This window comes from Canis lupus, chromosome 27, assembly GCF_011100685.1.
Source record: "Canis lupus familiaris isolate Mischka breed German Shepherd chromosome 27, alternate assembly UU_Cfam_GSD_1.0, whole genome shotgun sequence".
In the NCBI taxonomy this organism is placed as follows: Eukaryota; Metazoa; Chordata; class Mammalia; order Carnivora; family Canidae; genus Canis; species Canis lupus.
The window spans coordinates 2,111,335-2,125,187 of record NC_049248.1 but is presented as its reverse complement, the minus strand read 5'-3'; the positions used below and the strand labels follow the sequence as shown (position 1 = coordinate 2,125,187).

General features: G+C 44.7%; 1 protein-coding gene across 1 annotated transcript in view; it reads right to left on the bottom strand.

The window, feature by feature from the left end:
- Positions 1-13,853, bottom strand: part of CACNA2D4 (calcium voltage-gated channel auxiliary subunit alpha2delta 4) — a 119,892-nt gene that overhangs the window by 76,660 nt on the left and 29,379 nt on the right. Inside the window, exons 10-18 of the mRNA XM_038577892.1 lie at positions 13,293-13,382; positions 13,070-13,183; positions 12,507-12,585; positions 10,625-10,758; positions 8,810-8,887; positions 7,959-8,039; positions 7,326-7,400; positions 3,913-3,999; positions 3,295-3,366 (exon numbers count right to left, since the gene is read on the bottom strand). Of these exons, the coding sequence (XP_038433820.1) occupies positions 3,295-3,366; positions 3,913-3,999; positions 7,326-7,400; positions 7,959-8,039; positions 8,810-8,887; positions 10,625-10,758; positions 12,507-12,585; positions 13,070-13,183; positions 13,293-13,382 (810 nt within the window). The remainder of the gene's footprint in view (positions 1-3,294; positions 3,367-3,912; positions 4,000-7,325; positions 7,401-7,958; positions 8,040-8,809; positions 8,888-10,624; positions 10,759-12,506; positions 12,586-13,069; positions 13,184-13,292; positions 13,383-13,853) is intronic.

Below are 13,853 nucleotides of genomic sequence, written 5' to 3'. Positions count from 1 at the left end.
GCCAGTTGCTGGTGTGTGTGTGTGTGTGTGTGTGTGTACACACCATATGCCCAACAGCAAGGCTAACTTGGAAGAACCTGAAGGCTAGTAAAGAACACTGTCTGTCTCTCTCTCTCCCTCTCACTGCTAATTATTTGTCCTAAATTATCAAATTATCAAATGATAAAAAGAGCCCTCGTTAAGATACTCTAGGATGCTTTGATTGTTTTTTCTTTTAAGCACTTCCCAGGACATCTGACCAGGATGCCACTGATGGGTTAGAAATTATGACACTTGTTACTGGTCCACATATTGGGAAAACTGCCTGCTATCAAAATGGCAAATAGGAGGCCTGCTGGAGAAAGCTGGATTCCTTACAAGTCTGAGATCCTGGGTATTGGCCCAGATTGTGTTTTTAATATTTTTGGAATTAAATGCATAACATTAAAAATATGGATTCTTAGCTGTCTCCTGTAGATGGTACATGTAACAGTTCAGTTCCCAGTACCCCCAATACCAAGGCTTGTCAGTTTCTCTTACTCACATTTCTGAACATGGCCTATCTGGCTTTGTGAGTCCTGCTCTAAATCTTGATGGGTTGCCACTACTGTCTGGAGGATGCCAACATAGTTGTCTGTCTGGTGTTTAGGGGAGATGGAAAAGGTCTGGACTGATCCATGAGAAGTAAGAATACATGTTAAATCTCCTAAGAAAACAAGTCACCATCTTCCAGAAGGATGGCTTGAACAATAACAGATATTCCTGCAATGCTTTAAGAAAGCTTCCCTTGGGGCACCCTGGGTGGCTCAGTGATTGAGCATCTGCCTTTGGCTGGGGTAATGGTCCTGGGGTCCTGGGATCAGGTCTCAGATTGGGCTTTCCAACGGGAGCCTGCTTCTCACTCTGCCTGTGTCTCTGCCTCTCTCTCTGTGTTTCTCATGAATAAATAATAAAATCTTAAAAAAAAAATAGAAAGCTTCCCTTGGCTTAGATCTGAAGAGTGTTTCTACTGAGGCACAAGCTTGTGAGGTGAGATATACCACTGAGCTGAGAGGGCTGGGATAGACTGGCAGGCAAGAAAACAACAGGACTGTGTGCAACTCTTAAAAAGAGAAGACGTGTAGGGCAGACAGAGCAATTGGTAATGAAAAAAAATGTAGCAACCCCAAGGAAAATGGCATCATAATAGATCAGAGCAATGAGAGGCTGGATACCACTGCAGTGGCCTTAGAGCACAATGTCCTACACACACAATGCAGGTGCAGCAGCTTCTGAGCACAGAAGTAAAGAGATGGAAGATTAGAGAGGTGAGTTATATAATGAAGTAGAGGGACAGGAGAAAACAATGAATTTTAAAGATGGAAACAGAATTTTAAATAGATTCTTGGGAAATCTTTAAGTTGGAGAGTAGAGAATTCAGAGCCATTCCTACAGAAAAGCCTTGTACATTAGTAAGAGTATGTGGCTTAGAATCAGACACACGTGGGCTTTGCAATTAATCATCTAGGTGACTGTACAAGTCTTTAGCCTCTCTGAATTTCCTCATCTATAAAATGGGGATAAGATAGTACATACTTAATAGGGTTGTGAATGTTAAGTGAATACTTATAAGGCCCTGAATCTAATTTCTAACAAATGTTAGCTACTATGTTTTTTTTTTGTTTTGTCTTTTTTTTTTTTTTTTATGATAGTCACACACACACACACACACACACACACACACACACAGAGGCAGAGACACAGGCAGAGGGAGAAGCAGGCTCCATGCAGGGAGCCTGACATGGGACTTGATCCCGGGTCTCCAGGATCACGCCCTGGGCCAAAGGCAGGCGCTAAACCACTGCGCCACCCAGGGATCCCATTAGCTACTATTAATAGTAGTAGTAGTTAGTAACAGTATAGTAGTACTGTGAACACCTGTGTGCTATGAACTGTACATTTCTGTCATGATCATGATCAGCATCATCCCAGTTCTTTATGTTTAAGAACATGCAGGAAGCTTTTGTTAATTTGCAGTTTAACCTGGGTGGTTTATTGGCAGCAATGACCACATTTCAAAGGAATGGGCAGAAATTTGAAGAGAAGTTCAGACTACCTGAATCTCGTAAAGACTCTCCCTTGGTGGCTCTGAGAAGCATGGAGGCAGCATAAGAACACTGGGCAATGGAGGAAAGGGTGGAAGACACGCTATACTTATTTCATAAGTTGGTCTCAATTAGATATAGTATAGCCATACTCTCATCTGTTTGAAAGTTGCTGTCTGCCATATGCAAGTTAAAATTTTCATTATAGCTACCTTAAATGCTTTGCCAGGGCTGGGCTAGGGAAGAGCTCCCTTGTGTGTGTAAGCAGGAATCTGTTGGAAAAAAGTGGAAGTGCATGGAAGAAACCTCTACTTTTTTGGATCAAGAGAAGGAGCTGCTCTAACTGGTGGTTTGACATCACTGATATTTCCCAATCTGCCTAAAGGAGGCCCTTCTCAGCCTGGAGCTTCTAAAAAGCAGGCAGATGTCACACAAATCAGATATTGGTCCCAGTGAAATACAGCCCATGTATCTAACAGGAATGCAACAAATTGCTTTTCCTCTCCAATGCTTTCTTGTTTGGCTTCCATGGAGGTTTGTGTTTGTGGAAGAACTTGGGTCTAATTGTTGCAGACAGATGCCTGTGTTCTTTTAGCTGAGGCAGATGGGCAACAAGAGGAGGAGGTGGAGGTGGTTGTGAGGGAGGAGGTGACATTTGTAAATATGTCAAGGGACAATGCAAATTCAGCACAAATGCAGTAGAATCTTTTAAATGAGAAGATGAAATGATCTTTTGTAAATGATGCATGGCTCTGGGAAGACAGCAATTGTATCAGTGAGGGTATTGATTCTCGACCATTTGCACATACACTGGATGAAAATCAGTTATATGGAGTAGCAATTATTTTTAACTTCTTCCCATATAATGATTAATGAGAGTTGCTAACAATTTGCAAAATTAACTATCACTTTCCGTCTTTCCATTATAAAAAAAAAAAAAAAAAAAAAAGGAGGGGGGGCAAATAGCAGGCAGCATTGGGAAGAAAGAAGAGTTGTAAATGCCTTGAGTTGACCTACTGCTTTGCTTGGGAGTCTCCAAAGAACTGATCATTTCTTGGCCAGATGTTTCTTTTGGTTGATGTACACTTTGATATACTCTCCACAACAAGTACTCAAGTCTTAAGCTCTAATTCAGCTAAGTCCAAGTCCCTTATCACCACCCCAAACCTCAATCAACTGGGATACTGCCTTCCTGGGACCAGACCCTCGTTCTTTCCTTTGAGTTCCTTACCCCTTTGTCCAGTGGAACCTTCACATCCATAGAGAGAGAACCTGTTTCCCCATTGATCATGGCTGTTCTGAGCTTCAAGAGGAAAGATAATGGTATTAGTCCCCTGGCTTACACTGGAGGGTGGAAGGCAGTGGGCTTTACTGACCAGACTGCAGGTGATCCCTAGGAATACTTTCAGCTCTTCCCTTTTTCCTTTAAGCAGAATATAAGGAGGGAATATAGATTTGATTTTAGGTTCCATTTAGTTTATAATTCTAGACCTTCACAAAAATAATTCTCCCAAGTACACTGATGTACTTGATCGAACATAGTGCTATATTACTGAGACAATTTCCTTTAGAATGAGCTACTAACCCCCCAAATCAGACTGGAAATCAATCCCTGTGAATTATAGACATGGCTCATTCAGCCTCAATATTCCCTGAGATTCAAGAAGATACTATTATGTTGTTATAGTTGTTGGAAGCATTGCCCATTACAGAAATTGCTTCTGGTTTGGGCTTGGAGAGCTTCCATTGAGAGGAACAGAGTGGCCTCAGAGCTTACAACCCCACAGCTGGTCTGTGTGCTGGTTGTAGAGCTACACTAATTCCTCTTTCTCCTGATTTCCCTACTCACAGTTTCAGCTTGGTCTTCCCACTCCACTTCAGAAAGATCCACGCTGTTGTAGTTAGGTTTGGGTTTCAGTTTCTTCCCCTCTCTGTACTGGAGTGGGCAGGTCAGGAAGAAAGAAATGAGGTTAAACATGAGGCTTGCTCAAGTTTCATCTCTTTTTGGAAGCCTTAAAGATATATTCATAAAATCAAAGAATCTCAATGATTCCTTAAGGGAATCAACTTTCCACCTGATGAACATTTCCCTTCCCAATATTTGTGACAGATACTCTTATGGCCTCTCAGTGAATATTTCCCATGATGAGGAGCTCCCTATTTCATGAGCAGCTTGTCATAGTTTGGACAGCTCTAATTGTTAGAAAGCTCTTCCTCATACAGAGCTGAAATCTGGCTCCCTGTTACTTTCACCCATTGGTCTTATTCTTTCCCTGGAGCTACACAGAATGTTTTCCACCTGACAACTCCTGAGATTTTCCAAGGTGCTTGTTACTTCTGACTACACCTCTCCAAGCTAAATGTTCCCGGATTGCAGATGCCTCAACTCCCTCTGAATATGCTCACTTCGTCAATGTCACTCTCAGAATGGAGTGCCCAGGACGAGCGTCAATATTTCAGATGGGATTCTGACCAGTGTGGTGTGTGTGTGTGACCCGTATTATATGGTTTTGCCTGCTGCCTATTATTCTGCTGGATTTCCGGGGCAGCTACACTGCCCTAATAGCTTAAATCAAGTTTTTAGTCAGTTACGTGCCTTTGGCCTTCCTCACGTGGCACGCTGTTAAATTACATGTTTCCAATATTATGCTTGAGCATTGAATATTTTGCAGAACTTTCCATGCACCCTAATATATTGATCTTGTTAGTTTCAGTTTGTTTAGAAGAATACTTCTTGAATATGAATTTTCTCCCTTAATATGTTACCCATACCTTCCAGACTTTGTGTCATCTGGTTTCTGTTTTCATCTTGCTGATAGAATTCTTGAATGGGACAAAGCCAAGGACAGACAGATTCTGCAGTGCCTAATAAAGACCTCCCTGCAGCTCGACATAGAGCCATTAATCAAGTCTTTGAATGTTATTATTTTCTGGCCCTGTCTTCCCTCCCTCCCTCCCTCCTCCCTCCCTCTCCCTCTGATACAAAGACAGATTATTGTCAAGTTATCTGCTACTAGGTTGGCAGCGCTTCCCAGCTTTAGTTTAATAATAGATCAAAAAAGGCAAGGGATGGTTTATTATTGGAGTAAATTACAAATTAATCAGAGGGTCTACTTTTAGCAAATGAGGCCCCTGAAGATGCTTGAAAGGTTGAAGTCCCCTATCACTGTCTATTGTGCTGCTGTCAGTTTTTTATTTTTTCAAGAAATTGTCACCCTTATTTCTTGCCTATCTGGGAGGTCTGCACTATAACTGCCACAGCAGTATCTCCCTGCATTCTTCTCTTTCTCCTCACCCATGCTTGGATGATGTTTTCATTCCTGGCCTTGCTGATGCCTGTGCTCATAACAAACAGCACTACTCTGCCATCTTTTACACTGAATCTTTTTCTTTTGAGTAAAGTACAATATTCCTCATCATTGCTATTGTCTAATTCCTGGTGATATCTGAAAGATCATCTTTAGCTCCTATTATTAAAACCATAATTCCACCTTTTTAAAAAAGATTTATTTATTTATTTATGATAGACAGAGAGAGAGAGAGAGAGAGAGAGAGAGAGAGAGGCAGAGACACAGGAGGAGGGAGAAGCGGGCTCCATGCCGGAAGCCCGACGGGGGACTCGATCCCGAGACTCCAGGATCGCGCCCTGGGCCAAAGGCAGGCGCCAAACCACTGAGCCACCCAGGGATCCCCCATAATTCCACTTTGTATAATTACTCATACTTTGAGCACTGACAGACAGATTTCAGGCCAACAGTATGGCTCCTGACCCTCTATCAGTTTGTTACTAGGCATATCCTCTATTACTTTTCTAAACTTCTCTATTGTTCTCCTTAACCCCTATCACAAATTGATAGTGCTTTCTTTAGGAATCACATTATGTTGGCTTTACACAGTAATGTTTGTTATGTAATAATGATCTACATGGCATTTTTCTCTCATCGTTTCATTTGTGTAAGTCTATTTGTGTATAATTCATTTTCTTATTTAGACTCTAATCTCCTGTTTGTAGCATTCTCAGAGTGTTATAAGGTCAGGCACCCAGCAGGTCCACATTATTAATTGATTGCTTGAAGTCTTATATTCATCTATCTAGATTATATAAATGGTGACAGATGAGTTTCTGATCAGTGTCCTTTAATTTTATAAGTCAGCTCCATGACTGACATGTATTTTTTTTTCCTAGTGAGTCGTTTTGTTGCCACTAGGGCTGCCCCCCACAGAACTCACTGTTACAGGTCAGTGACCTATTATGGGTTCAGGTGCTTGCCCAGCAGAGTCTGAACTGGGAAGACAACATGGCTTCCAGTGTGCCCTGATGTCTGTATTATGAAGTTCTACAGTTTGCCTTAAATAGCTCAATCATTTGCTTTATGAATACTCAGGATCTGAACCAAACTGGAATAGAATGTGCCTTGGATCATTCCTTCAAATGGCACCTAGGGCAGATGAGCGTCTTGGTGAGTTCTCACAAAGGTGCTCTGCTAGTTATTGTCTTCTGCTACCATCTCAGTTCGGTATGAGACCAGAAGGAGAAAGCGCTAAGGTTCCTGTAGGACTTAGCTCCCCTCCCCCTGCTGGCCCTAACACTCACACTGAGAGGTGTGGCCATTGTTTTCATCAATAGTGGCCAGGTGCCACGACCAGAGGAAGCTGGGAGCCCCTAGCCCTGGAGGTAGAATTTTCAGATAAAATGATGCAACTTTCTCTCTTGGCTATTAGTTATTCAGTTGAATGCATGCAAAAGTGCCCCCAGCCCCTGTATCAGGATGGAGGGAGCTAGGAAGGAGACAGGAACACTCAGGAACACATCACAAGACAAACTCAGGGGTGCCACAGTTCTGCTCCCCCCACATCTCATGAGACTCTTTCCCTGCCATTTTTGTTGTTAACTTAGTGTTCACAACCCCTTGGGTGGGCCCTGGAAGTCTGATGACACCCCTATAGGCTCCAAGAGGAGTGTAGAGTGACTGAGGCAGTGACAGGAACCTTAATAAGTGGCTTGTCCTTCAGGAAAAACTACATATTTCATTACATGTTCTCTGGTCTATTCATCAATCAGTTCATGTATTTTTGCTTTGTCTTTCCTGCTAGATTACAAACAATTTGAAGACAGGGACCATGACTTAAATTTTTTTTCTTATATTACCCATTGGGTTCTTAAATAGAGCCCAATGTGTTTTCATTGTTTTAACTGTTTCTGTGAACTATCTCCAAATCGCATACAGTTAAGATCCCAATGCAAATAACATCTGTACTTACCAGGGGTCGGAGGTCAGGATGTGAGAGAATGTAGCCATTGTTAGTGTTCAAGAAGGCATATCCGTGTACTCCTAGCTGCCAAAAACAACAGGGATTGAGAGGCATCAGAGTTTTCTTTGCGTTGGAAAATTGGAGCTAGAAAAGGGTTGGACTGCAAGATGGCAGCTGACAGCAGCAAGTTTTTCAAATAGGAATATTGCTGAGCCAGTGCCATGTTTCTAGCCATTAATTCTGAATTCCTTTCTAAATTTTATGGTTTATAGCAGCCACAATAATGCACATCATTATTTGGCCTCTTTCCTACCACATATACTAGTTGCTTTGATGATGTACTCTCATTTGTTCCCCAAACAGGACTGCATGGCATGGAGGAGCAGATTGAAAAACTGAGGTGCTAGGAAAGAAAGAACTTGCTGAAGGCCACAGAACAAATGAGAACTAGTGGTGACAAATGGTCCCAAGAAGTCCAAACCATTGCTCCCATGCTCAGTACCTGCACTTCCCTGGGGGTGGGATGGCAGGGCCCAATTCCAGCTCTGGGCTTGGTTGCACTGCCTGCAGGGAGGCTCCTGAGCCTGGTAGAGCAACTCCAGGGGAGCCTGTGATCTCCTCCAGCACGTGATCCAGGCTCACCTTGTACCGGGGTGCCAGCTTCATCAGCTCTCTCAGGGCCACATCAGAGCCCACCACACCCAGAAGAATGCCATGGGAACGCTGGAAAGAGAAACACCAGGGTCAGGGGGGGTACCTACTTTCCCTGTGCACAGGGCCGACTGCACACTCCTCAGCAAGCCTCTTAGGCCTAATATGACCCTTCCTCTATAGTTGGATTTTAGGCTGAGCTCTTTGGAATAAAAATCTAAAACCTATCAGAAGAAACCCCAGGAGTAATCTCAGCTGCTGGAAAGATTAATTTCCAATATTAATATTTAAATTGTAATATTTAAAAGAAATACAAAGTTGAATGAAATATTAATTTTCATAGTAGAGACTGACGTATCAAAATCCAAGGGATAACCTATGGATGCTCTGAAACACACAAGGCCTATAAGGAGGAATTTATGACTGGATGGAGGATGGAAGGCTCTAGAAATTCCCTCACCAGAGGCCTTTACAAACAAATTTTAGAGGCTGCCCAAACTGATAAGTGTCATTTTGCTAGGGGACCTTTCTAGCCTTATATCCCCAGGACACTGGCCCCAAGTTCGGAGCACTAGGACAGCCCCAAACTGGCTGAGGAGAATCACTGGGTGAGCTTTGGGAAGCATGGCCCTACCTCACCTCCCGTCCTCACCCCTTCTCAACCAAGAGGTTCTGATATAGCTGGTTGGGTGTAGGGAAATTTGAATGAAATTTGAATATAAAATCCTACCAAGGTGGCTCTGATGCCCAGCCAAGTCAAGAACCATTAATTAGTTAAAAAGGTCAGCCTGTGGCCTCAAGTTCTAATCCCTGTTGCAGCTTCTCAGAGAGTGGTCACTCACTGTTTCATTCTTTTTGCTGAAGACCGGCATGGCCACGGTAGTGAGAAGCATCAAGTTCTGTGCCTGTGAAGTGAGCAGCTGTCAAGGAAGAAAGAGCAAAGGACAGAGAGCTCAGAGTCTGTAGAGTGGGGGATCTACAGTCACTAATGTCACTACCACTGAAGTGTCACCTTCCAACAGGAGGAAGAAGCCACACATGAGGTTCCCCTTCTCTGCAAAAGGAGAGCTGGCAGAAATGCTGGAGGACAGTGGTGGGCTGGAGAGGGGACCAAGAAATGTCACTTAGCGATGACATTCCTAAGCCAGGGCAAGTGTCAGAACCCCAGAGCCCACAGTGAGGGCTCCCAAACATGCTCACGAAGTCCTCTGTCTTGCCCATGTCAAGGATGAGCACGAGCCCATGGAACAGGCCCATCCTGCGCACATCCAGAAATCTCTGCCACGGGCCGAAGGTTGGCATAGACAACAGCCCAGGACATTTAAGGAGAAGGACATTGACACTGAGCCACCCTTAAACACAAGTGCATGCACGAGGAAGCACAGTTTAAGGGCAGGCCATGGTGTAGTTGTAGCTGAACTTGGGGTCACTCCTAACACACATGGGACAGACCCACAACCTCTTCCTCACTGAGAATGCCAGGGCCGTATCATCCCCTACCTCCAAGACAGCCCTCCTCCCCAGCTGCCTCATCTCGCAGTGTGGACTCCTTCAGCTTCCTTGGAAGGGACTCCACAGAGCAACCCCACTTTATCATGAACACAGGCCTTTACAGGTGGTGTGCATATTTATGTTTGATATGTTTGATCTTCATCAGGATCAGCCAAAGGAGGCTGCTGAGCCCATGGAGGTGTGTAATATTCTTTCTCGGAGAATGAAGAACTTTAAAAAAATTGAATATATTTGACGCATAACATTGTGTAAACTTGAAGTGCTACTTAAGTGTTCCTTTGATACATTTATGTATTGTCATATGATTGCCATTGTAGTGATGTCTTTTACATTACGTAAGTCTTTATTCGTTATACTGTGTATAGATCACTAACCAGCAAGTCTCTTCCTCTTCCTCATCTGATTTTTCAATTCAGGGTTTTAGAAGTAAGGTTTTCGGAAAGTGAGTGGTTTCAGTAGACTAGTTTTACTAGCTACTGGATCCAGGAAGACCCCAGGGTTGGACAAGGGGACAGCAAGAAGCAGTCGGGGCCCCTGGTAACCAGGAAGCTCCTCACCAGCTCCAGGTTGGCCACCTCCAAAGTTCTCTTACATGAGGAAGAATTACACTTTTATCTAAGCCACTATATTCAGGTTTCTCTTCATCCCAGTGCGATACATCATCACTGAAGCAGGTGGCTGCATATGGGATACAATTTGAGAAGTGCTAGGAAGGTCCCTTGTGCCCCCAAACATCTTATCTGACATTCTGTGTTGGCTATTTATTCCTTTGTATGAGTCACTGCAACCTGCAGACAGTCTCTGAAAGTACAGGGCCCAGGAAGGGGAGCGCCTGATGAAGCCATAGTATCTTGAGTTACTGGTCAGACTCCTCTGAGGGAAGTGAGGACAATGGGAAGAAGGAAGAAACAAGCTTGGAGCAGAGGGGCTCTGTCCATGGAGGGCAGACTTGGACAGGTCTGCTCACCAGGATTCTAGGTTTCTGGGGACAGCATATAGGCAAGAGTCTTCCAGTGGACTTAGGGTGTTCACCCCTTCACACCTTCTCCTGAGGAGGTGTTCTGCTCACCTCTCTCCTGACCCACCCAGGAAGTTACCTCTTACTCCCTGGTGCCCCTAACTCTGGAGCAGGGTCAGGCCCCCACCTTGCTGTCCATGTAGGCTTCTGTCCAGGTGATGTCATGGTCATGGTTGATGACCATGGGGCGGCTGAGCACGTGCAGGTACTCCATTACATTCTCCTGTGCATCTGCCAGTGTGGAGATCTGCGTGTAGTAGCCTGGAAGAGGGAAGGTTGCGTGGTTGTGGAAAGCTGGGAGCTCTGCTTAGAATTGCTCTCCCCCAGTTGCTCTTGGCTTACGGTGGGCTCCTTACTGGGGGCTGTCCTAGGCCACAGGGAACCACTTCCCCCCAAGGTTATGCCCTTTCCTGTGGACAGCTGGAGGCCAGTGGTGTGCTGCCTGAACCTGAGAACTCTGGGGGACCCTCCCAGTCCAGAGACGCCATGGGAGCAGCAGGGCCTCAGCAGCGAGGGCCATGGGGGTTGGCTTCTCTCTCATCATGATGCTCTCCTTACTTCCTTATGGGGTTATCTTCTAGGAGCACCCTCTCCTACATGTGGCTCTTTCTTAGGGTCCATTTTCAGTACAGTCTAAGACAGAGGCTCAGTACCCCCTACCCTCCTTCTCTGACCACTATCCTTCCTCAGTTACAGGGAGGAGTGCTACAGCTTCTTCCCTGTCACCAAGGTGATATTTAAAAGAGCAAATGACTTTACAAGGCTATGAATGACTTAGTACATGTTAACCTCTCTGGCCTCATTGCTTACCACCTCCCACAAAACATTCATTCCACCCTCCAGAAAGTGAAACTGCTTTCCATTCCCAGATGACTCTTGTCTCAGACCCTTTGAACATGTTGTTCCCTCTGTCTAGAACATCCTTCCATATTCTCTATGTTCAGCTGACTCCTACCATTTTTAAAAAAGATTTTAGTTATTTATTCATGACAGACACACACACACACACACACACACACACAGAGACAGAGAGAGAGAGAGAGAGAGAGAGAGATTGAGGGGCAGAGACACAGGCAGAGGGAGAAGCAGGCTCCATGCAGGGAGTCTGATGTGGGACTCGATCTTGGGTCTCCAGGATCACTCCCCAGGCTGAAGGCGGCACTAAACTGCTGGGCCACAGGGGCTGCCCACTCCTAACATTTTTTATGCCTTAACATAGGTACCTCTTCCTTTAAGAAGTCCTCTTTGCTCTCTCCAAATGGAGGAAGTGTCTGTCCCATCAGTCTCCCAACCCCTGTATAGTCTGTGCCTCTCTGTCCTCACAGCACATTTCAGATTATATCACCACTGATGATTCTCTTATCTGTCTCTTCTGCTGAACAGGAGCAAGGACAAAACTAAGTCCATACTGACCGCAATTTGGAAACTTTACCAGGTACCTCAATACATGCTCCATAAAATTTGATTGAATCCAGAGCACCTAAGTTGGCATCATGAAGCCCAGGTGTTGGGTTCTGGCCAGAGACAAATGAGGACTGCACCCAAAACATTATTCTAAAGAAAATAATAACCCTCTACTTTTTGTCTGGAGGCAGAACTACAGCAAATGGGCTTAATTTGCAATGAGAGGAATGGAGGTTAGACGTAAGAGAGAACTTACATTTAAACTGTGAGTCTCACTTCTGCCTCACCCTGTCTGTATTGTGGTTCATATAGGCTTTATTTGAAGAGAGAGTTTTCTCTTCTGCAAACACTGGATAGACGACCTCCCAGTTTCATTTCAGGAAATGAAATGACCTAGAGTCCCTGCGGGGGTAATTATGCTTTTCCTCAAGGTTTCATGGGGCACTCTACATTTTGTCTAGCTTTTTCCAAATAAGAAGGAGAGGCAGATACTGTCATCTTGACACAGCACCATTCCTCTGCAAAGGTCCCATGTGGGAACTATGGCTCAGCATCCCTGATGACTGGGTGCAGACTGCAAGGAGCTCAGCTCACACACCACCTACCTTTGTTGTTACATGCAATCCACTTCATGCGGTCAGCGAAAGTCACTTCTCTTCCGATAAGATAAGTGAAAACTCGAATCTAATCCACAAGACACAGATGTACTCAGCAGCCATAATTTCTGGCCATAAGTAGTGTTAATATTATTTATGTGAGTCTTAGATATCAGGTCAAACACTTTACTGACTTTGGATTCTCCACTCTCATCCTTTTGACTAGAAAGAACCCTGAGGCCCAGGTTGTGGTGGGACTTGCCAAGGCCATGGTGATGTGGGCCCAGTACAGGGGGGGAGGGTCACAGCCTGGCAGTCTTCCTCTCAACACCACATCTGATCTCTCACTCTGAATTTTTTCTTGCATGAGTTCTTTGTGCCTAGAGTCAACATAATTTTGGAACATCAACCTGGGACATACTATCTGAATATACTAACAAGTTTAATAGAGCAGAACATTCTAACTCAGGGCAGGCCCAGTTCTTCTGGGCAGCACTAGTTCTCCCATGTAGACAGTAGAATACTTCCCTTGGCCCCTTCTCCTGCCCCTAGTCCTCCACCAGAAGAGTAACCTTGCGATCAGGCCAGTTGTACTTCTCAAACACTGGCTTGTAGTCCTCCACAGCCCCATCAGTGATCAACATGATGGCCTGGTTGCAGAGGCTTCCTTGACGGGCCTCTTGGAACTGTGTGGGGAAAGAAAAGTCACTGTGACTATAGGCCATCAGCTGCCCTCCCCATATCTCTACCTTGTCTCCTAACCCTTCACTCTCCAGCTTCATCAGGTGTGGATACCTGCTTGAGGATCTGGAAGGCTTCAGTCAAGGCTGGGTTCACGATGCCCACACCCTTGACCATCAGCTCATCTACCAGCTGTTTGAAATGCTGTCATGGGTAAGAAATTAGAGGAGGGTCAGTGAATTGACTGCAAGGGAACCTTCATCTCTGGTGTTAATTTCAGAGGCTGTTTAGAGCTATTTTACCAGGACATGATTGTGGGATCACTCTTTTCATGATCCAGCTAATTTTATCATGGGCCTCTATAGTACATGTTTCTCAGGTGTGCCCAAGATAAATTAAGACGGTGTAAGTGAAAAAAAAAAAAAAAAAAGACGGTGTAAGTGGAAAAAAAAAAAAAAAAAAAAAAGACCGTATAAGTGGCTGGGTGCAAACACGTCCCCACTACTGGAATGCCAAGTGTGAGCCCATCCAGAGCAGGGAGACAGTCCAGGCAGGCCTTCAAAGAGTCACTGTCTAGGTTGCCAGGTTCCCAGCACCTTTAGCACCCAGCCCAATGTAACCAAACTGAACATTTCACAGGGGAAACTGTGGAGGTCATCAAGGGCTCCAGGATCC